The 23,774-nt window shown below is 41.1% G+C and overlaps 1 protein-coding gene across 1 annotated transcript; it reads right to left on the bottom strand.

The window, feature by feature from the left end:
* On the bottom strand, window positions 1–19,021 carry LOC133021460 (sacsin-like). The gene is made up of 8 exons (XM_061088319.1): window positions 18,852–19,021; window positions 15,758–15,803; window positions 15,387–15,474; window positions 14,630–14,741; window positions 14,095–14,241; window positions 12,555–13,986; window positions 11,786–11,874; window positions 1–11,664 (listed from the first exon to the last, which is right to left on the bottom strand). The coding sequence occupies exons 2-8, from the start codon at window positions 15,784–15,786 to the stop codon at window positions 791–793; spliced, it is 12,771 nt and encodes a 4,256-aa protein (XP_060944302.1). The 5' UTR covers window positions 15,787–15,803; window positions 18,852–19,021; the 3' UTR covers window positions 1–790.
* Between the last annotated feature and the right edge of the window lie 4,753 nt (window positions 19,022–23,774).

The following is a 23,774-nucleotide window of genomic DNA, read 5'->3' as shown; positions in this document are numbered from 1 at the left end:
TCAACTTGAATTTTGTATTCATTTTTTCTAACAGGAAAAAGGTGATTCAACTATAACAGATGTTTATTTCAAAATGATACGTGGAAAACTTTTGCACTTGCATTTTCTAAACAAAGTGGCACAATGATTACTTGGGTTTTCCGCTATTAAAGTTACAAAACTGAAAAGGAACATGTATTTTCATGACATAAATCAATCACTGTATATTTACACTCAGTGAGTACTTAAAAACATTAATAGAACATAAAGTACAGTGGATGAACAGGCCCACAGAAAGAAGCCATAAATGTGGAACACTTTCATAACAGTCACACAATGATCACTGTATATTGGTCCTCAGTGAGTGGTTATTGACACTAATAGAACATTACAAAGTAGCAGAGTGATTATACTGGTCCTTAGCAAGTATTCATGCATGTTGACATCACAACAACAATTATTTGATATCTGCATTTTCATGACATAAGGTGTTTTGTGAGAGTACTGATCCCTATTGTATTGTATTTTATTGTATTCAAATATACCGGCTGCTATGACGACTTAATTTCCCTTCGGGGATGAATAAAGTAATCTATCTATCTATCTAATGAGAAGTTATAAATGATAATGAATGTACTGATCCTCGGTGAGACATCAAGACGTTTACAACCAGGCAGAAAATCCCTGTTTCTTTACATTTCAGAAACTAATCATCTGGTGAAATTAGTCCAAAAAGAGAGACTTTAAAAAAAAAGTTATATTAATGTCTAAATACCAGCATATGGCTCAGCATTACATGACTCTCGCATTGCTAATTCACATACGCCTCAACTGCACTGAGAAGCTCAGACGCTTTCTCTAGTGCTTGCATTTCGTTCTCAGATTTGAACTGTCCGTTTGGAATGTGTGGATACCGATGGCAGTTGGGATACTGAGTCTTTTTGGCGTCCACTCCCAGTATCTTCAGATTTTGCACTATTTGAGGCAGATTTGTCAGTTGGAGGTTGTACCCGGAAACTCGTGTGGCAAGGGCTGAGATGGAACTGCCGGCGAGAGGACGGCCGTGCTTTTTATACTCCGCGGCTGTAAGAGACTTTTCCACTGCTTGATGGACTTTGAACAGACACCATTCTGTGCTGCCCCCACCGGTGTCCTTGTTGGCTGCATTGAGATCACAGCGAGCCTGTCTGCACCAGCGCTGAGCCTCCTCTTTGTTCGGCTGTGGGACATTGCCATTATTGGTCCAAAAACCACCACCAGAGAATCCCTCTCGCTTACTACGGTGATTATGTGCCTCTTGATCCCATTGCTGGTAGAAGTTTCTGATATCCTGGGGACCTCTGGTTTTGCCTTTGCCTGTGAGAAGCTCATCAACTCGACTCATTAAGTATTTGAATGCCTCATTGGAAAGAACCTGGTGGTCAGGATTTTTGTCAGGATGCCACCTGAGGTACAGCCGCTTGATGGCTTTGCGCCACTCCTCTGCAGGAAGAGTCCATATCTCTGCCAAGCACTGATCAATTTCCCTTTTAGCCTCGTCAAAAGAGGCTGGTAAGGATCTTGTAGATGATGACTGGGAATGAGGCGGCACAGCTCCCGCCAGTGGCTCAAGCTCCATGCAAGAACTGGATTTGCAAGTCCTCCCAAGTTTTGCTTTCTTTTCCCGTTTAATCTGATATATGTCGAGACAACTGACTTCAATTGGATCCTCTTCTCCAATATCGACTTTGTATCTGCGTGAAAGCTGCCCAGAGTTTCCAGGCAGTTCTTCAACAATAACTGCATAAATATACTTGTTGTCAGTGCTGTAGCCAACATATTCCCCCTCCTCAAAGTTATTGAGGATGTTCATGTCTAAGGAATCATGCCATTCCTTTGGTACTTCTGTCCCAGGGGCTGGTGGTTTGAAAAGCAAACTTTTAGTTTCAGTGCTGTCTTGGATCTTATTCATGGCCAGAGTTTTCTGAACATCTTGTAAACTGTCACACAAAAGGAGTTGTCCAAGGACTGGTAGGTGATCTGGTTCAATTCTGGTGCATAAAAGAGCAATAATCTCCTTTGTCAGTGTCATATTGACTTCACCTATAACCTTTATAGCTATGTCATCATTGTGTTTTAGGTAAAATATGCAGCCTTGTTGCCCTCGTGTGACAAAAACACCACTTTCAGTGGCAGTTTTCTCTAGCGGCTGTTCATTCAGCCAAAGCTTTGTTTCCAGGTTTTGGCAGCAGACGATCTGAATACTGCCAAAAATCTTCTCGCACATGTCAGCGGCATCTTCGTCTTGAATTTCCCCTTGAGACCCTGCTCTGATGAGACAAATGAGTCCATGTCTGAATGGAAATGAGGACAGATGCTGTTCAAACCATCCACTGAATTCACAGTCAGTCTCAAGCTCACAAAGCTCAAGGTGTGATTCCACTACTTTCTCCTCAGTGACATGAGACAGCATTTTTGGCTGAAGGTTTGGAGGCAGCATTTTCACCAGCCGATGATGCTCATAGGTGTCTTTCTCCAAATGGCATTCGCTGAGTTTTTCAAGCAACATGACCTCAGCCCCCAATGCTTCTTCTAACCGTTTGGTCACAAATGTTGTGTCATTGTAGTACAGTTTGCATGAGGGGTATAATTTACCATCTACTGCAGGAAGATACAAAGACTTCACATCTTTAACAAAGGACTTGTCTCTTTGGCCTTTTATTAATCCAAACAACATCTGAACAGCACGTTTTACAGTGATTAGTTGGTTTGCGTTTAGATGTGGTTTATCACAGGTGTCGGCATAAATTGCTGCCAGAACGTTACTATACTCCACAGCAGTAGGTTTTTCCTTAACACCTATATTATTGAAGAACTCTTCGTAAGTTATATCAACTACAGAAATGTTGTACAAATATGGTCTGAATTCATTGTGATAGGGGACGAAAAGAGACGTGTCTTCAGTCTTCACAAGTTCTTTGTCTTTTTCAACCAATACAATGGGCAGACCAGCCAGTGGCCGACTGTCAAATGTGTTTGTTTGCAGGAAGGCGTAGGAACTTCGAAACACAATAGCACGGGTTTTAATCAACTTGTCAGTTTGACAGGGAGACTGACAGATGTTGCTCATGTTGCTGGTTACACACTGTGGAGGTGGTTGATCATGGGCGCCTGAATTTTTCATCATCTCCAGCAGCTCCGGCGACTGATAAACTGGTAAATGTATGATTGGCATTGAAGACCAAATCAATTCTTGATGCTTGGGATCGATTTCCATCAAAGAGCCTCTGATTGCAACAGCACTTCCCTCAGGGACGAATGGTTGGTGATAGTCGCACAGTTCTTTTTGAATTGTCACGGGGAAAATGAACTTGATGTCGGCTATGCTCTCCAGCAACTTTTCATTGTTTTCTTCCTCACTCACTTTAGTTAAGGCTTCCATAAAGAGTAATGATGATTTAGCTTTCAACTCTTGAAGCTGAAAGTTCTCTTTCGCTTCTGATTCCAACTGCTGTGCAAAAGTTATTATTTCATCGTTTGACAGCACATGCTTCATTCCAAGTTCTATGAGCAGCTCTTTTGCTTGTATTTTTTTTAGTGGATTTCTTTCATCAACCTCAGACCAAAATCTCTCAGGCACAAATCTCTCCTGGGGCAACATTTTCTTGTATAGCTCGATGCTATCATCAGAGAAATATGATGCTGCTTTCAAACAGCCTTTGGAATTGCGAATCAATTTGACCGTCTTCATCGAGGAGATGATTTGGTCCTTGTATTGACAGTAGTTGTCATCAAGTTGCAGGGACAGTAAGAGCTTGAAGCACTGAAGCGTCATCTTCTCTGTGAGTGTGTGTACAACAGGGAGAATGAACTTTATTAAAAACTCCATATCAGTCAGGATTTTGATGTTCAGTGATTGTGACAGATGGTAGTTTTTGAGAAAAATGGTGTTGCTGTTGTGCAGGAGGAACAAATCCGGAAACTTCCACAATTGTTCACTGTCAAGGATAAATACCTCCTTGTGTCCATCAATCCTCACTCTTTCACCAAATATTGTTTCAAATAATGGCAGGGACCTGAGCTTCCGCTGAAAGTCTTTAGTGTCTTTGGCCTTGGCCACTCCAGAGTGCAGGAAGCTCTGAAGCTCACTTTTCTCATCAGAGGAGAGCTGGGAAAACTCTGAGTGGTCAATTTTAAAAACCTGGTCCAGCACACAGCTTGCATCGTTCACATCCATAAGCTCAGAGTATAGAAGTGGATGTATCTGTTGATCTACATGCGTCTCGTAGAAGAATGTATTGTTGAGCTGCATGAAACCAAGTTTGAAGAGGATGTCTGATTTGTTTGAGGGACACTGAATCACACTCCTCATATCTTTCATTGTTTTTAAGAAGCACTTGTTGGTTAACCTTGGACACACAACCGGTAGAATGTAGCAGTCACTGAAAAGCTGCCTCACATCACTGAATGTCAGAGCTGATTCGTCACCACTGGTTGTTGCAGGCTTAATTTGACTTGCTAAGAATTTCCAAAGTGAATTCAACCACACCAACATTGTCTTGTTTGGGACATGGAGACCACTGTCTGAATCAACAGCACAGCTATCAAGATGATGCTGAATTAAGGGCTTCAGATAGTTTGCTGCAAGGGGAACTGTCAGACTTTTGACGAGGTTAAATCTTTGCAGAACAGTCATGTGATCTCGGTTGGTCGGATAATCTGCAAATTGGTCCATGTATTTAATGAACAAAATGTTGTATGGTGATATCAGTTTAGGAGATTTAGAGTTGAACACTCTCAAAACTTTATCTCTTGTGAGGAGAAGTGGAAGCCCATCGAGTAAACTAGCGTTGTCCTTGGTCACCAGTGGCAACAAGAGATCTTTTAAGCAGAATCCCAGGAGCTCTGAACATCTTTTATCATCACTGATCAGAGTGGAAGTTATGGGCAGTGGTAATGCTTCATCTGTTTGCTTTGGGTCATGGAGAGGTTGTTCCTTCAGGAAAGTCCGTACAGTTGAAGGATTCACGTCTTTCATTTCAATACCGGCAGATTTGAAGCTTTTCCAAACTTCTTGCATTTTAGAAGTAAATGGAACCAATTTCATTCCCAGATCTTCCAAAATGAGATTCATCTCCTCATCGCCTGAATGTGTCAGGTAAAGTGCCTTTATTGGCTCAGTTTCTCTGATGTCACCCCAGTCAAAAGAGTATTCAATAAATGTGCGGCCTGCAAGTACATGCGTTGATCTTCTCATCACAGGAATCACAGTTAGGCCTTTTTCCTTGATTGATCTGTACACCTCGTGTATCATTTGATGCCAATTCTGACCAACATCTTTGGACACATTTGGCCAAAAAAACAAATATGAATGATTGAAGAGTAAACACAGAGATCTAAATGACACGTTTGTCTTTGCAATTTTTTGGCTGATGTAATGAAGGAGATCTGCGTACAGTGGAGCAATGACACTCTGTTTCAATTGTTCATTCCACTCACTTTTCTGACTTTGCCCATCTTCTTTCCAAAGGCTTCTCCTGGAAGAGTCTACCTCAAAGTTTGCGTTGATGTGCACTGGAAGTCCTGTGGTCCCAGGCAAAGGAAGTGAACAAAATGCTTCGCCTTTAAAATCCAAACCACCACGAGGCTTACTCTCATCCTTTAAGCTCACACGTGCTGCTATTGCTGCTTGGGGAATTTTCTCTGATAGTATTTCCCTTCCCTCTCTGTTTTTGAATGAGCCAAACTGCTCTGCAACGATCCATTTACTTAGTCTTTTACTTGAGGTTGAAATCGTGGTTTCATAAATCGTGTTGTGCGGTGATGCTACTTCGTCAGATTGAAGTGCTTCTTGTTGAAGTTTTACAAAAGCATCCTTTTCTTCTCTGCTTTTCTGGTGTAGACGTTTTTCAACCACGTAGAGTGTTTTGAGTTTTCCTGAAGGATTGATTTCATGGACTTTGATTTTGCAGATGTTTTTCAGAAACAGAATTAATCCTTCAGGATCTTCAGAGAGAGCAGAGCACAGTTTTCTCATGTCATTGTCAGTGACTCCCTGCTTTGATATGTTGGAGCTGTTTGCCATGGTACCAATCCTCAGAGGTAATCTGAACATGGTGCCGTCTTTGAGAGGGAAGTCGTCTGGAAGAAAGGATTTGTAGACGTCCATGTACATGTTCTTAAATTCATCAGCTAGTTTATAGCCAATGCCAGGAAGTGGTTTGTCTGAAGAACCTTCAATGTATTTTTGATTGGGATCAGAAATGCACAGTAATTCATCTCCAGTGAGGATTGAGGGGCAGTCAGTCAAATGATAAACAGAGTTGAATCCAACACCATATTTTCCTGTCTTTCCTGGAGTGTTGTGCTTCCCTCCTTCTCCCAGGTGTTGAATTCCAGCCAGGTCAGCATCAGAAAACACTTTGTTGTTGAATACACACAGTGCTGGACCTTGCAGATGGTTCCATTTCTTCCCAAAAGTTTTTTCTTTGCCATGCTGTCGTTTGTCCCACACAAAATGTATTTCTGTTGCCTCTGCATCATCAGCATTTTGGATTAGCTCTTTAAGGATATCCTTTTTTGAAGGATAGGCTGAAATGATGTTTTTGATTCGAACTGTCAGTTCCTCCTGCTGCTCAAACTGAAATGCAAATGGTGAAATGTCAGCTACATTGCTTTCCAGAGTAAGATGCCTAGTTGTTTTTATTCCAAAGTGCTGAGCCATAGCACGTGCGATATTCTTGTGGCTTAATGTGACACCAGTAGCCACTGGCCTCCATGGGCTGTCATCGTAAAACAGCTCATTTGCAGGTTGCAAAACTCCATGTTCATTGGGTATCAGGCATTCAACAGTTGCTTTCTCTTTTGCCTCAAATATCCCTTTGTTTAAAATTGTGAGGCACGTTGACAGATCACTCTTTGGCAGGGGCTTGTTTCCATGTTGACAGTGCAAGTTCTGGAGCACAGTTTCAAACTGACTGATTGTGTATTTTTCCTCAACACCTACACATTTCCAGAGTTTTGTGAAACTTTTGAAGCCAGGTGGAAGTACATGCAGGTACGGTTTTGCGTCAAACTGCTCATTTTCAGCTACACAGTTCACATTTATAAATGTACTGCCTACAAGGATGAAAGGGAATGAATTTGCCCTCTGTGAGATAACAGTGGAGTTCTCAGACTCACTGAGCCCCTGGTTTAGAAACTTATAGCACTCATGTGCTATTTCGTGAAGCATAGGTTGGTCAGTGGATTGAGACTGCTTCGACATTTCTTCCAGCTGCTGAAGCACTGTCTCAGGACTTGGACTGTCGTGAACTCCTAAGATTTGTAGGATCGGATCAGTGTTGTATATCTTCAGATTGGTACGATCCAGCACAGGTTGCGTCATGTGCACAAGAAGTCTGCATTTGTCACTAAACACATCAGTGGGCCTTCTGAGTGTTGCATTTCCTTTCACTTTCATGTCACCAGGGGGAAATGCTGGAAGAAATTCCGTCTGCCTGAGTGTTACCCATTTGGGGGAGTCTTCCTCATACATGTGATGTTCCATAAGTGTAAAAAGGCATCTCAACCTCTCATATGCTTTATTTCTGTCAGTTTTCCAGGTTTGAGGGATTGTGCCGGCTTTTTCTGTGATTTCTTCCAGTGGGAGATAGTCACTTGCCATTCCAAGTTCCAACAAGCGCTTGATCCTTTTGGGGGAGCAAAAGTCATGTTTTGTCCCACCAAGCAAACGCCCCTCTTCTGCTTCAAAAAGACAGGCAGCTTTCCCTGATGGATCTACAAGTTTGTTGATATATTGCAGCTGTCCATCTGTTGTGGGAATGCATGGTTCGCTGAGGAGTCGATTGTCAATCCCTGTGACTTGAAGATCGATAGCATGCAGTAAAAGCCTATCTCTGCTCACAGGATCGATGGTATCAAGGTTGTTAAACACTACTTCTTGGTAAAACCTTTCCCAGGTCCATGTTCTGTTCTGTACAACCTTTTCCAGGCCTGCCTGTTTGAAGCTATTTTTCAGCCACAATGGAAGAGGAACAACAATGTTGGATGGTTTTAGATATTTTTTGCACAGCTGTGTGACAAGTTCACTGACGTCCTCATCCTCTTCGATGCTCTCATGTAGAAATATGGCAGTGTCCATTGAGCACCAATGTTCTCCATCACTAAAGAGCTCTGGACCTTTGTTGTTCAGGGCAATGGTGGAGTAAAACGCATCCACCAAAGGCTTGAAAGTTTCACTCACTTTCTCTCTATCAGGCCAGAAGGTGTGATAACAGTAATCTTTCAGTTGGTTGATTTCAGACATTTTCAGTGTCAAAAGTGTCATGACATATGCCTTCACTACAGGATCCTGGAGAAGGGCTTTGTTCCAGTCATGTTTCACCCCACTCTCCCACAGACCTTTTCGGTTGCTTGTTACGGCAAATGTACCATTTACATTAACTGGAAGACCTGTATGAATGGAAAGAGGAAGGAAGCAAAATGCCTGTCCAACAAGGTCGGTTTGTGATGAGCCCAGTTTCCCGGATTTTGCATTATTATTCAAAGGCACAGCAACCCCCCCTATGGGCAAAGAGAACCTGGCTTCTCTGTTTTTTTCAAGGGCCATTTTTAAAGACTTATCTGTTCCAAAGCAGTTGCACAGGAGCCAGGACTGGACTTCAGTCACTCCAGACTGCTGACTGGTGATTTGGACAACACTGACTGTGGTGGAGTCAATGACCTCTTCACATTTTCCATCAAGCTTCAACAGTGCTTTCTCAGCCTGATCCTGCTTTGACACAAAAGATGCATCAGGAATCCTCACTGCACTCACAACGGTTTTGGAGACGGTTAGAACGGCTTCTATTTCATCATCTCTTGGTGGAGTGGATGCATTGCTGGAGATCGTTTGTAGAGTTAATGCATTGACTTTCTTCAGGAAAAGCAGGTGAGTTTGTGAATTCGTAGTTAAGTGCTGTTGAAAAGTGAGGATATTGTGTTTGTGATACACCGTTGTGCTTATTTCTGACTGGAGAGCTTCTTCTTCAGTTCGAAAAGGTAGTTTGATCAGAGTGCCTGAATAAGGTTCAGGAGGACTTTGTTTGCTGAAATTGCAATCAAAAATGTGTTCATATGGTCCAAACTGACCAGGAAACCAACGGAAAAGTTGCTGATTAGAGAGATCAAGCTTGATTCCAGGATTTGTTTCAGTCCTGATGTGCTTTTTAAGATGAGTTACATTTGGATCAAGAATGAGAAGACTGTTGCCACTCAGGATGGAGGGAACATCTGTCACATGATACACAGTATTGAATCCAAGTCCAAACTTTCCAATTTTTTCCACTTGGGTTTCTTTTGAAGCAGCGCCAACTCGGACAATATTTTTCCAGTCCTCAGCTGTGAACTGCTCATTATTAAATGCCCAAAGACAGGGTCCTTGACAAAGAGCCATGTCAGGGTCAATGAGACTTTCAGGGGGATCTTTGTGCACTCGGAAGTCCACCAGGAATTTGCAGACCTCTGCTCCAGCATCTTCTGCATTCTGGATTAGCTCTTTGAATACATCACTTTCTTCATCATATTCTTTAAGAATGTTTTTAATCCTTGTTGTTATTGGCTCAGATTGCCCACACTGCTCTATTCCCACCAACTCTGGATTGAGGATAAAGGTACTGAGAAATTGAATGTTCAACCATTCAGCTGTTGCTTTTGTGATTTCCTCATGTACAACCTGAATTTCCTCCTGGCTGCACTTAAGATCTTTCAACCCATTTTTGCTGACATCACAGAAGACTGCTGTTGACCCTGGTTTCAGCGTGTATTGTTCACCCTCTAACATGACTGGCACTGGGATGTCATCCTTAACAGCCTTCTTCTCTCTCCAAAGCCAGTTAAGAATTTCTATTGACACTTGTACCTCAGAGGAACTTGCACATGGCTGTTGCCTTCCTTCAATATTTTGCTGGATAGAATGCAGAATGCCAATGATTTCTTCATCTGAAATTAGCGTTCTCAAGCCTGAGTCCTTGAGCAACTTCTTGTATGAGAGGAATTCATCGGGCACCTTTCCAATGTAAGGGCTCAGATCTAGATTAGGTGGGTAGTCAAGAACCAGATCCTTTGGTGAAACAAACTGGTTGTGGCTCCACAGCCAGCGTGTGTCCCCGTTTATCATTGTCGCAAATTCAGAGATGTCATCTTGCATGTGTTTGTAAATGCTATGCAGCTCCGTTTTGAAATCCACATCTCTGTCAGGATCAACCATTTTCTGGACCTTTGATGTCAGGACTGATAAATTGTCCATCACTTTTTCTGGTGGGGGTCGACATTTGAGACCAAGTCTGTTGCTTACTCTGTCAGTGACATTTCCCAGTAGAGGCATTACATGTCCAACAATGTCCTTGAAATCAGAATGTGTTACTTCATTTGGGCAGAAGAAACCAATTTTCTGAGATTTGTCATAACCAGGTTGATTACATGGGATCCATTTGAGCATTTTGAAGCTTTGAAACTCCTTATCTGAAAACTTTGACAGCAGTTTATCACCATCCAACAATTTTAAGAGCACCTGAGCTCTTTTCTCAGCCTCAGCTGGAGAGGAAACATGCATTTTGTCAATCCGTGTGGCGGCATTCAACAAGTGCTGAGGTGACACATCTGCTTTTTTATTTAGCAATCCAAGATCTGTTAGGCTTTCAAGCATTTGTGATGTGTCAGTGTACAGATGTGGGGGGAATAGATTTGAGTCAAAAATGACTGAGAAAGATTTAATTCTTGGATCCAAAAAGTTTGAGGCCTTTTTCAGCTGTCCGTTCACCTCAATGAAGCTCAAATCCTTGCATCTTTGTCTCAAGGTCTTATTCTGAGAGAAAAGGATATTACCATTCTGTAAAATCCAAGTCATGATTTTCTCTGTGTCTTCTTTGCTGCAAGATCTCTTCTCAATACAGGCAACAAGGAGAAGGACTGCTTCGGCTGTGTTCAAGGGAATAATTTTGAGCAGCTGTAACAATCTGCGATCAGCCTCAGTAGCACACTGCACAACTGAATCAGGCATTGGGAGCTCTGTTGGTACTGTTAGACCAGATGTCATAAGAACAGCCTTCTTTGATTGAGCTGCCGAACACACTCCTCTCATGGTTTGAAAGAGAGGTAACTTTGAGAGTAAATCATTCTCACTCTTTGAGAGAGAATCCAGACGAGAGAGATAATCTTTCAGCTCTTCTCGTGCTGTGCGAGAGGCCGTCATGAGTTCTCCAATGAGATTCTGAGGGTCTAAATTCACCAAGACTTTCATGACGCTCCTCGGAGATGGGCAGAGCACGTAAGAGTCTAAGTCTGTGTGCTGGAGCCATTCGTTTCCTCTCACCACTGTGCCACCGGCTTTAGTCAACAACTGAGCTATTTCATCTGGCAAGCTAATGTTTTTGCTTTTCTGAAAGATGAGGGTTGTACTCTGTTGTAGTTGTGCTAGTGACACAGCCTGACTGACAGACAGGGGGCTGATAGGTATTAATGGTATTCCAGTGAATTGACTTAACTCTTTGAAGTGAGTGTTGAGAAATTTCCAGAATTCTTGGAGCCATTCTAAAGGTGGATGTTGACTGCAGCCGATGTTCCAGGTTACGAGCCCCGTCCTGGTCTGCTTCCAGTCTGGTGGCAAAAACCTCCTTGTGTAGTCTGCCACTTCGTCTGCGTCAATGTTGATGACTTTGTAGAAATCTGAAACACACATTTTTGGAACAATATATGTATAAATATGTGTTGATGTAGTGAAACAACATGCAAATTACAGACACAATTCACTTTTAAATCACTGTTTTCTATAAAATCACATCCATACCTTCTTTGGACAGTTCATTCAGGTGGGTAATGCAGGCTGGACTGAGATCATCAGGGATGAAGAGGTGTTCGCAGCATGGCAGCAAGGCTCTGCACAAAAGATAGCACATGTTTCTATCAGTCTAGATTCAATCTAATGGAAGAGAAGATCAGAAACTTCTTAAAACCATATGCATTGTCAAATAAAATACTGAAGCAAGAAAGAGTAAGCCAATAAGTAGATTCACTGGATTCGGGGAACAACTGCCAATTTATATTAATATGGATCAAACTGTAAATACAGTACATTATAACTTGTGTAAAGGGTCAAGGTTTGGGGTTAGGGTTCAGGCTAAACTTAAAAAAAACGAGTCATATCTCTGGTGTTTTCAATGCTTAAGGAAAAAATCACATCGTTAAAAAAGCAAAGCATTTGAGATTGGGTGTGGGCCACAGGACCACCACACTTGCATGCAGTTATTTTCTACAAAAAAGCTCTGACAAGCCCACTGTATATGACCTGGCGTTCCCTACCTACAAATGTACAAGGGTTGTAATGATTCTACAAATCCAGGGTCTGGCTTAGGTTGATTTTCAAGCCATGTTTTGGTTGTTTTTTTTGCCACTTTGTGTTAGGGTCTGCAATCTGAGGGTTATTATCCACCTTGATCTAATCAAACTACCATTACGTTAATTGCTCATCATAACTAGACCAGACTAGATTGTGGGTGTTTGTCTCATGGTCTTCATTTTATTTATATGAATAATATTTTATTATAAATATATTTTACCTGGGAAATTCATCGCTGTCAATTAAAGCCGTGTCCTCCTCATTGTCCGTGAAAGATCTGAAAGAGCCATCATTGAGTGGTAGCAGCTGAAGACCCTCAAGTTCTCTGTATTCTCCATCACTCAATATGAACTCCAAAAGACATAGTTTGTCGTCTTTAGGGATGATATCGACACCAGTGTTGTGGAGAATGTCCCTCAAGAAAGCTGGCGTCACATATGTCAGGCTGCTGACAGGACAGGCCTCACGTATGGCTCTTGCAACAGGTCCCGGTAATGTGACAAGATTTTCTCCACAGGAAACCAAAGTATTTTTAATGGCGGACAGTATTTCAGAGCTTGTTGGAGCATTACAGGGGAACACAGCTTCAGATAGAGTGATGAATTTTTGTTCATCTTTTGCGAGAGAGAGGAGAGCCACATCCTGTGAGAACAAGTGACCGAGAACATCCAGACCAACAGCATGCCATTTGTCTTTGTGCTGTATCTTGGTGATATCTGGCCACAAATCGTACACAGAACAGAGAGGCAGAACAGACTGCTGGGCAAGTTTGATAGCATCTTGAATGATCGTGAGGTATGCATGAGGGAGCACCTCCTTCATCAGCAGTTCATTCCACATGGCATGTTCATCATGTCTCTGGTCTTCCTCTTGCCACTTGATGTGTCTTCTGTTGTCTGTGAGACCAAAGCATGCGTTGACATTAACTGGGAGTCCTGTTTTGTTGGACTCATTGTTTGGGAGGGGAAGGAAGCAGCTCAGTCGACCTTGGCTGCTGTCTGTTCGCTCTCCACAGGGGAATGCCAAGTCAACTTGAGGCAAAAATTTCAACTTTTCTGCGAGTGCATCTAGATTTTCTACAATGCCTTCCTTCATGGTACATGTTGTCACAAGCCACTTTGTTTCTCTGTGGATGTCTGCGTGGAGGGTGATCAGTTTGAACCTTGTTAAACACTCAATGACTGACTCATCTTCTGACTTCAAAACGACATCCGTGTTCACTGAGGATATCACCTTAAGTCTGGTGGTCACAGTGCCATGTACGTCGATATGTATCAGTGACACAGAAGTCACATTTTTGAGGAACAGGAGGCTCTGGTCTGCATCCGCAATGAAGCTGTCGAAAAGCTCAACCACCTTGTCAGAGTCATACAGATTATCTGAAATTTCTGATATCTCGTTGCGCAAAGGGAATCTGAAAATTGTGCCGTCAAAGCACTGATCCTCCATGATGACTTTTGACCACTCTTGTTCGCTCACAAGTGAAACTATATCTCTAAAGGGTTGGAACTGATCATGCATGAACGTCAGAGCTTCTTGGTGTTCTGGATCATCCAAAGACCACAGATAACCTCCATTTCTGTCTCCAAATTTTATTTTTTCTTGAGGGTCCAACAAGCCAAGGTGTGCTGAGCTGAATATACTCGGCACATCTGTAAATAAGATAAGATAGATATTTTGCTGTTAATTCACAACTTAGATTCTCTAATAGTAATACTTGGACTATTAGGCACATGAGTGGTGAGTGCACATGTATTTACCTGTTATGTGGTAGACAGAGTTGAAGCCGATTCCAAATCTCCCGACTTTGTTTGGGTCATTGCGCTTGTCACTCCTCCCTGCCCTCTGAATTGCTTTCCAGTCATCACCAGTGAATGCAGCATTGTTGTATGCATATAAAGCGGGACCTAAAAAGTTAGTTACAGAGAAAAGTGCTTATGGCATTACATCAATTCATGCTTGTGTTCATTAATGTTCTCCAGTTTCTCTCAAACTGTTTAATTTGAAGTCCATCGCTGCAAAAACTGAGGTAAAAATGCTGTAGAAATAAAGCAAATAATTTCCTGGTCAGATCCAGTATTTAGAACTGTTGGGTAAAACATCTGTAATTAATATTATAGTAATTGTGGGATCCTTTGTGGTCTAATGTAACTGTAACCAGCTACATACATTACATTGCAGAGGCTGCTTTACTTCTGCAGAGAAAATGATTATTAAATATCATACTTCTTACTTGGATCATGAGAACCAAGTTTTGCTGTTTGACTTATAAGTTATAAATTATCAATTTGGTACCTTGGTATTTTTCCAGTTCATCAGTCCACAGGCTCTTAGTCCCATAGCTTCTCTCATCGTGGATGAAAACCACTTCTGTGGCTTGACCATCATCTGCATTTTGAATCAGCTCCTGTTGACAAATAATGATCATGACCATGAACAGAGTTCAGCAGACCTGAGGCCTGTGGTACGAAGTAGGATTTGCGATTATCGGGTAACTTTGAGTTTAATTCTGAGTTTTCAGCTCTCATTAATTTCTTATGAAGTAAGTAAGTTGGTCGTTCAGCACAAGTTACCATGGTGCCAGCTTACTCCAGAGCAGGTTAAGTAGAAGATCCCATAGTGGATTATTACAGGGTCTCTGAGGAGGACAAGGGTCTTCAGAGACCCACAAAATCCTTTTTCCTCCTCTGATGACGATCTTTATGAAAGATATACATCCTCATCACAGGGAATGATAAACCTTTGTCAGGTGCTGGAGCGTTATATAACCAACTTGCATGTTTTAATGAAGCTAGCAGCGTAATATTAGCTGTCTTTGCGTCTTTTCCCCTGACCTGAGAAATGTTCTGATTAAATCAGTAACGTTATGTCACAATCTGGCTGCTCACTGGAACATCTTCCTGTGTACGCTCGTAAAGTTTCAATCAACACAAAAGTTTGTTCCAAGCACTTTAAGTGTTGGATTGAGCCTTTAGCGTTTAGCATAGCTTGATTCCCATGCCTTTTTTCAACCAGTATTTGATATGTGAGCACTGTCTGACTGTATACCAACCTTCAGAATCTGTCCACCGTCTGGGTATCGGCGTAGAATATCTTTCAGGTAGTCAATGAAGGGTGGAGCTGTTGCCCCGAAGGACGTTCTAAACAAAGCAGCAGGATTAAAGAAAAAGAGTTAGAATCCAAATCAACACAAGGCGAGTCGTCCAAGTACTTAAGAGATTGTAAGGGTGGGGTTAGACAAGTCAGAGTAAGAAATACATTTAAAAAAAAGAAAGCTATTAACAGAATCATAAGATAATATTAGGCTGAATTAATGATACAAGCACATTATTCAAAATTAATAAAAGTGAAACATAAGGTGATGTCCCTCTCACTGTAATGGGTCAGAGCATCAATGTATAAACAGATACAGATGAAACTCACCCAGCTTTTTTCTTTGTCTTCTGACTCATCCTGCCTGTGTTGGGTGCTGTAAAAGAATCACATTATTGTTACAACTGCATTGACTCCAGCATAGTTACTGGCGTTAATAATGAATTGAAAAAGATTAGTTAGTTAGATTAGTTCCTGAGCACTTCACAAAGCAAACTGTTCATATACAAAACATATCATAAATACATCAGCGCCGCTGGGTTTTTGTTTGAATGCGTTGCAAAGCTACATCACATGTAATTGTCCTCACAGCATGGCAGCTGACATTGGCTTTGTTTACATAGACACTGTTGAGATATCTTTGTTTTGTTCTCTATCTTATGAATATATTTTACTATATTTTACCTACATTATATCCTGTGAATCAATATTAGCTGTGTAGTCTATAGAATGAACAATATTACAACTGTTTCTTTATCCTGGAGTGATATATAATTTCTGGACTCAGGTACAGGGTCAAACACAGAGCGCAACCATCTGAGTGTCAATCTGACTGCAAAGTACAGCTTGGAGAGAAGTGTGAGAAGTGAATTCATTTTGAGATTTGAAATAATGAAAGCACGGATTCTCAGGAAGGAGAGAGGACGTGACAGGACTAACACAATGAACCCTTTTCATGAATTATTATGAGAAAAAGATATTAAATCCTCCTCTAAAGTCTAATCTGCTGGGTCTCTCCACTGGGGAAAACTCCCTGTTTGATGAGGGCACAATGGTGGGGGACACCTGGTGGAGTGGACCTTCTCTCACAGAGATATGCTTGCAAAAAACTTCACTTTGAGGAGACAGTATACATCTGGCCAATAGCTGAGTGCCCTCAAGAAAAGAACCGCCTCTGTGTTGCACTCTGTGTCTTTTACAAATACTGTGGACTTGGGAGAGGGGGAGCTTCTTCTGGACATGATCCAGTGACCTGGTGACGTGTCCGGCAGAACCCCAGAGATTCTCTGTAAGTATTGTTCTTATACAATAAACGTATTACTGTGAAACTTTTGAACACTGAACTTGTCTAAATTATTAACCTTTCCCACTTGAACCTCGAATCAACGAACACGCTGTCTGGTCCAGAAGGGACCGGGCTCGACAACACCAATATTAATACCTGATATTAAGCCGCTTAAGAAAATGGTCTCACTGTCATGTAAACAGTATTTTCTGATTACCTTTACCTGAATAAAGGTCATACTCAGACTAAGCAATAATTGAAGGCCTGCATCTGATCTTAGTCGTGTTGCATAGATATGCATACATCTAAATCACATCATTAGCTTCTATTGAAGTTTTCACTGCATTTTGCAACATTAACATGTACGGCAGTAAGCAACTATTTATGTTATGGTCAGACTATGCTCTGTAACATGTTAACGGGAATGTGAATGGAATATTCTGGTAGCAGTCATGTAAACATTCTGATCAAAAGTCAATGGTGTGACTTATCATCCGCTAACTGTCTCCCTGAGACAGTCGTTAATAAGTAATTCTAGCTAAAATTACAGTCATTGTCTTGGATTTGTTTGTTTGCTGATTGTCAGATGAAACTGTGGTGATGAAGAAAAGCAGCTTGGAATATGTTAATCTGTGGTCTTAATGGTCCAGGGTTTATTTCATGGTGGTCCTGCTTTCTGAAAAGAGAATCAGAGAAATATATAACAGTTCAAAAATCTCAAGCCTGAATGTCTATTCTGTGAGACAGGAAGTGGGCGGACATATTCACCCTAATCTTCAGACACATGGCAGGATGCCAAATCCACACGATGACATCATGCATGTGGTAATTACTGTGTGACGTCATCCGGCAACACTAACCAACATTTTGAGTGTGCTGAAATTCAGTTGCACAACATTTTACATTCACCCCCATAAACCACATCACATGACACAAACAAGGCAACAACTAAGCAAATGTTACACACCATTTAACAGCAACACTATCAATGCATAACAATGTTCATTAACAGTGACAGACAGTAGGGAGGCCTTCAGGCAACAGCCGGGCTTCCATTTCATCTGCACCCTCACTTTTGCACATTGACCATACACAGTCCAGTCATGTACTCGGCTTTGACTTAACCTTCTTTATTACTATGGTGTGGAAACATTTTATTTAATATGCAATGGGCACAAGGAAGTGTTATAAAAAAAAATGATTTTTAAAAGTATCAGGGAGTGAAAGAATGTGATGACTCAGTTTCCTTGTTTTGTTTCTGAGAAACAGCAACCTGTGATGAAGGCTAAGAAGCTCCCAGCAGAAAACAATCACTGTGTTTTTTCAGTGACGGCCCCTCCCTCCAACGCACACAGACAAAAAGAATCACACATACAAAACAGGTTTCTGCCTTATTTCCACAGTTTTATCTGGAATTAAAAAATTTCTGCAGCAACATCAGCAACTTGTTAATGTCAAAAACCATAACCCTGTATTAAGGCCACCATGTGCATGACAAAATAAAAGGCATAGAAATCAGTTAGAACTGCATTTAATAGTTTACCGCTATATGTATTTAGATTTTGAATTAGTTTGCCATATCAAGAGTAAGGGTGTGGTTCAGACATCATACTCAGACCCAGAATGCCAGTGTTACAAATTTATAATCTTTCATCACACGGACTGATTCTAGATCAGTTGATGTTGGGTGTTTGGTGTTAGATCCAACAACCCAGTATCCTGTTCCATGTCCAGATCATTTTTGCTGACTCACACTGCATATTGAAGATGCAAATACCATCTGCTGCTGCTTGCATTAGCAGGTGAACTCAAGACTAACATAGCAAAATTTCAGCTTTTCAAATTATAAGGTTAAACCGATCCAGTTTAGAGGATTATATGGTTTTACAGTTAGTTTCCATCACGACAATACACGTGCGCTCACTACAATAATTAACAAATATTGACTTAATTTAGGCTGAACTCAGATTATCCACATCTGTGCCTTCACACGACTGGAAGTGTGATTTAGATTTTACTGGCTCACCAAAATAATCAAAGTAGGAAGTGCACAAAATAATTAATTAACCAAAAATACAAACATATATAAACATATACTAATAAAATGGCATCATAGTGACAGCAGTAAAAACACTGTACCTCAGACATGTGGGTCGCGGGTTGTCTCAGGTCTGCAGATGCTGGGATGTCCACTGACTGACTGAATGGAGTCTCATCATGAGAATATAAAGACTGAAGATGTCCTGCCCCAACGTGACGAGACGTTTCCTGCTTCACGTCTGTTTCTTTCGTCAGAACCAGTTCACCCAAAATGAAACTTTACCCAGAGACCGTTTCATCAGAAATGCTTCCTACAGGGTTCATTTGTTTTGGCTGAGTCAGGGAAAACGAAACTTAACTGTGTGTGCGTGTGCGCGTGTGACGAACACACACATGAGCGCACACACACGATCGCCATCACTGCACCTGCACACTTGTACCTGGAACAAGTCAACGAACCTCAGGAGTAGTAAAGGTTATTACCAAAAGGGGGCGCACTATGCGTTTCGTTCAAGGGAACTCCCCACGAATAAGAAATCGTTTTTCCTCCTGAGATTTTCTCATGACACCTGTAGAGAAAGAAGCTCCAGGATTTCGGAATGAAATAACATAAATAACTCGAAATATTACCATAGTAGTGATGGCGAGAGGAAGCTTCATGAAGCATTGAAGCTTTCCACCCACTTGGTTCACTCGTGGGCCGAAGCTTCATGGTGCTTCATTTGCTCCACTGCGCCATCAAGTGGACTATAAATGGCAGGCGGAGCTATATATATACAGGTGCATCTCAATAAATTAAAATATCATGGAAAAGTTCGTTTATTTTGATAATTAAATTCAAAAAGTGAAACTCATATATTATATAGATTAATTTTACACAGAATGAAATTTTTAAAACGTTTATTTCTTTTCATTTTGATCATTATGGCTTATAGCTAATGAAAATCCAAAATTAAGTATCTCAGAAAATTTGAATATTACATAAGACCCATAAAACAAAGGACAGGCAGTTTCTTTTATTTGCAAACAAACGCAATATAAATTCCCAAGTCCACAAAATGTGAGGGGGGGATCCATTGCGGCCGGCTCGCGAAGCTCTGACCATCACCACCTACGTCATCAACACAAGCCTCGATACGGACTTCACAAACATCTTCCTGTATTACTCGACACACCTTCGAAGCTTCGACACGACAGGACACATCACTGTACCATAGTCTACATGTTATTATACTAATAAGGTCATTTTCCAACTAGACGTCCAACTTGAGTGTCAAGTGATTCCTTAGAGCAATCTGATACTGGAAACTCCCGTGAGTGTGCACGTTTAGCTAGTCACTGCTAGTCACTACTAGAATCATGCTAGCGAACTTGGGAGAGAACTAATACTGCTTTTAAGTTGCTATTTGAAAGATAAACTCTTTAAAACCAATCCGAGTAATAAAATAGTGATTATCAATGTTTCCAACGAACTTTAGAAGCCTGTTATCATAGTTAACACCATGATTAATGTTATAGACCAAAAGAGTAAATGTTAACCCTTGACTGACTGGCGCAGCTAGTGTTTGTATATTATTATTTAATGAAGCACATTGAAAATGCAAGCTTCCAAGCTAGTGAAGTTCTAATGTTATACTAGTGGTTACTGTGATGTTGTCCTATCATCTCAATGTTATCTGAGAACACCCAGGTAATGGTTACACATTAAGAAAATAAGTTAATGAGATCTCATGTAAGAAATAGAATTAGAAAACAGACACTGATTATTCTGCACTTTGTGTAGATTGTTTTTTTATGCACACTAGAACAATCTGAATCCTGTAAAGCTGAATGCTGAGATGGCGAGCTTAACCCAGATCGTGGATGCGGTGTGGCCTACCGTATGACCCAGACCGAACCTGATTCGCATATCTAGAAGACATCAGACCCCAGTCCTGCCCGTCAGGTAGACAGGTAGTTTAGAGATACAGTACACATAAAGACCCGGACCGGAACGGAACCGGTGGAACCTTCAAGCAGACACTGTTCATGGACTGAACGGACTATATCCTGGGAACTGTACACACACACACACTAAAAGGACTGAGTTCTTTTACAAGAATCATATAATTTCCAAACAATCTACTGTTCTTTTTATTTTACACTGTTTTATAATGTGATTGTTACATGACTGATTGTGAAGCAATAAACTGGTCATTTGTCCAACTTGTTCTTTGTCTTAAACCAACCTCTCCTTTGAATCTAGGTAGATATTTAGCTTTTTCTAATACTAGCCCCAGAAAAGTGCTACACAAGAAATTATCAAGGGTTAAACTTGTGTCACTTGCAAACCCTGTGTCCATTTCCCAAAAGATACCAACTTTATATTTTTAAGCCAAAACATACGTTTTTAACTTGTTTGTTAGAGTTAAATTAATTGATCTTTAACTTAAGCTCTTGATGGTCTTTTTAATTTTTTATATTTAATTTTTTTTCTATTTTACTCAATTCAATACAGCTATCCTCTTTAAGGATTATATCATTTTATTCTCTAAACTTAAATACAACACTTGTTTTTCTTTGTTTTGTTTTTTACAGTGTCCACAGCACGTGAACGCACCGTGACTCTAGAGTAAAATCTTTTATATTAAAGTCACAGAGTAAAACACGTGGTGGAGACCAGTGTTAATTTCGTTGACGATAACGATAACGAAAAATATTCGTTAACGCCCCTTTTCCCATGACTAAGACGAGACGAAGACGTAACGAAATGGATCTTTGAAAATAAAAACTATGACGAAATCTATTTTAATTTTCGTTAACGAGACGAGACGAAACGAAAATGTTGGCGGTTGACTAAGTCACAACAATTTTTAAAAACATAATCGTATCAGGCCGTCAAGAAGTAGCCGGAGCGGCGAGTGTGTGTGTCTGTGTGTGTGTGCGTGTGTGTGTGTGTGCTCCGGTCCCGAGGCTCCGCCCCCGCGCACTCGCTCAGAGAGACAGTGAGATCAGAGCTCGTTCAGGTGAAGCAGGCCGGTCACTGACTCACCGGCTGCTTCTTAACTATGGAAACAGTGAAAACACAGAGTTTCTCTGGTCTCAGCTGCTCTGAGATCAGCGCAGCAGCTTCTTGATCAGAGCAGAAGCTGCAGCTGGTTTCTACCGAGCTTCAGTTTCCTCCTCCAGTCTGATCTGCTTTCACTTTTTGTTTTCACATTTCGTCAACGCCAACTAAAATATATAGGCTGCAGCTATATGTTTTTATTTATTTCAAAATAGGGTACTTCTTATTTCATACATTTCCCACAAATATGGGGATGACTCAAATAACTCTACATAGTTCTGTGTTTAATTTATTTCAAAGTATACCTACACTTGCCTGTGTATTTTCTTCTCCTCTTCATAAGCATTTGGTGTTTCCCTTTGTTGTAACAGGTAAAAATAAATAAAATGTCAGAGTGAAATTGGAATGACAGTGTTAGCGGACTTCATTTTCATCTTCTTTTGCTTTTGCAATTTTAACATTGGGTTCACTGACGATTCTTGTTTCATATTGGCCTGCAGGTGACAGTAATTTAATATTAAGTTGTATTATCAGCAGTGCTTAAAGGTTCAATGTGCAGAAGTTAGTGACATCTAGTGGTGATGTTGCATGTTGCGGCTGAATGCCCCTCACCTCACCCTCCCCTTAAAAACATGAAAGAGAACATGTGGTAACCTGTTGTCATAAAAACTTAAAAAGGTGTTTAGTTTGTCCAGTCTGGGCTTCTGTAAAAAACCTGGTAGAGAGGTGACCCGCTCCTGATGAAAATATAGTTTATCAGTACTAAAAACATCACAAAGATTATTTTATGTTCAATTTCTTCCAATAGAAATCACTACATGTTACTCACTGAACCTTGAATAATGCGTAACAGGCCCAACATACAGAGAGAAACAACCATTCACACTCATATCCACACCCACAGACACAGTCTCCAGTGAACCTGACCCGAGCCTGCATGTGTTAAGACTGCAGGAGGAAGCAGGAGGAAACCCAAGCAGACACGGGGAGAACATTCAAATTACTCTCAGAAAGACCCTGGCCAGTCAGGGATTCAAACCGGGGACCCTCTTGCTGTGATGCAACAGTGCTAACAGTGCTTTTTTTTTTTTTGTTCTAAAAGAAAAAAAGTAGTGCTGTCAGTTAAACGCGTTATTAACAACTCTCACGCTTTCGCCGTGTGACGCACACTTTTGCATGTTGGTGGTTGACTAAGTCTCAATAATTTTTTAAAACATCATCGTATCAGGCCGTCACGAAGTACCTGGAGCGGGCGAGTGTGTGTGTCTGTGTGTGTGTGTGCTCCCAGATAGGGCACCGGTCCCGGGGCTCCGCCCCCGCGCACTCGCTCAGAGACACTGTGAGATCAACGCTCGTTCAAGTGAAGCAGCCGCTCACTGACTGACTGCTTCTTAACTATGGAAACAATGAAAACACAGAGTTTCTGTGGTCTCAGCTGCTCAGAGATCAGCGCAGCAGCTTCTTGATCAGAGCAGAAGCTGCAGTTGGTTTCTACCGAGCTTCAGTATCTGTGTTCGCCTCCAGTCTGACCTGCTCTCGTTTTTTGTTTTAATATTTCGCCAACTAAAATATATATTTTTAAGCTATTAGGCTGCAGCTAATTTTTTTTTATTTATTTCAAAATAGGGTACTTCTTATTTCATGCATTTTCCACAAATATGGGGAGGACTCAAATAGCCCTACAAAGTTCTGTGTTTGATTTATTTGAAAGTAGGCCGACACTTGCCTATGTATTTTGTTTGTTTGTTATTTTGTTGCTTGTCTGTTTGAGTAGCTGGCTGAAAGCGAAGAAGTAGTAGGCTTACCTTCTATTGGTAACCTAACTGTTACTTTCATTGTTTCTGAAATAAGAGGCCTGACTGCTATGTTCACAGCAAACTTGAAAAAAGGAAAATATTAAGCCATGGTTTAACTGCCCTATAGGCTGAGTCCTTGTTTACCTGAAATGTGCACTTTATAATTGTATTTTGTGCCGC

This window comes from Limanda limanda, chromosome 16 (assembly GCF_963576545.1).
Source record: "Limanda limanda chromosome 16, fLimLim1.1, whole genome shotgun sequence".
NCBI classification, from domain to species: domain Eukaryota; kingdom Metazoa; phylum Chordata; class Actinopteri; order Pleuronectiformes; family Pleuronectidae; genus Limanda; species Limanda limanda.
Note: the sequence above shows the minus strand (reverse complement) of the source record. Positions and strands in the feature narration are given on the sequence as shown.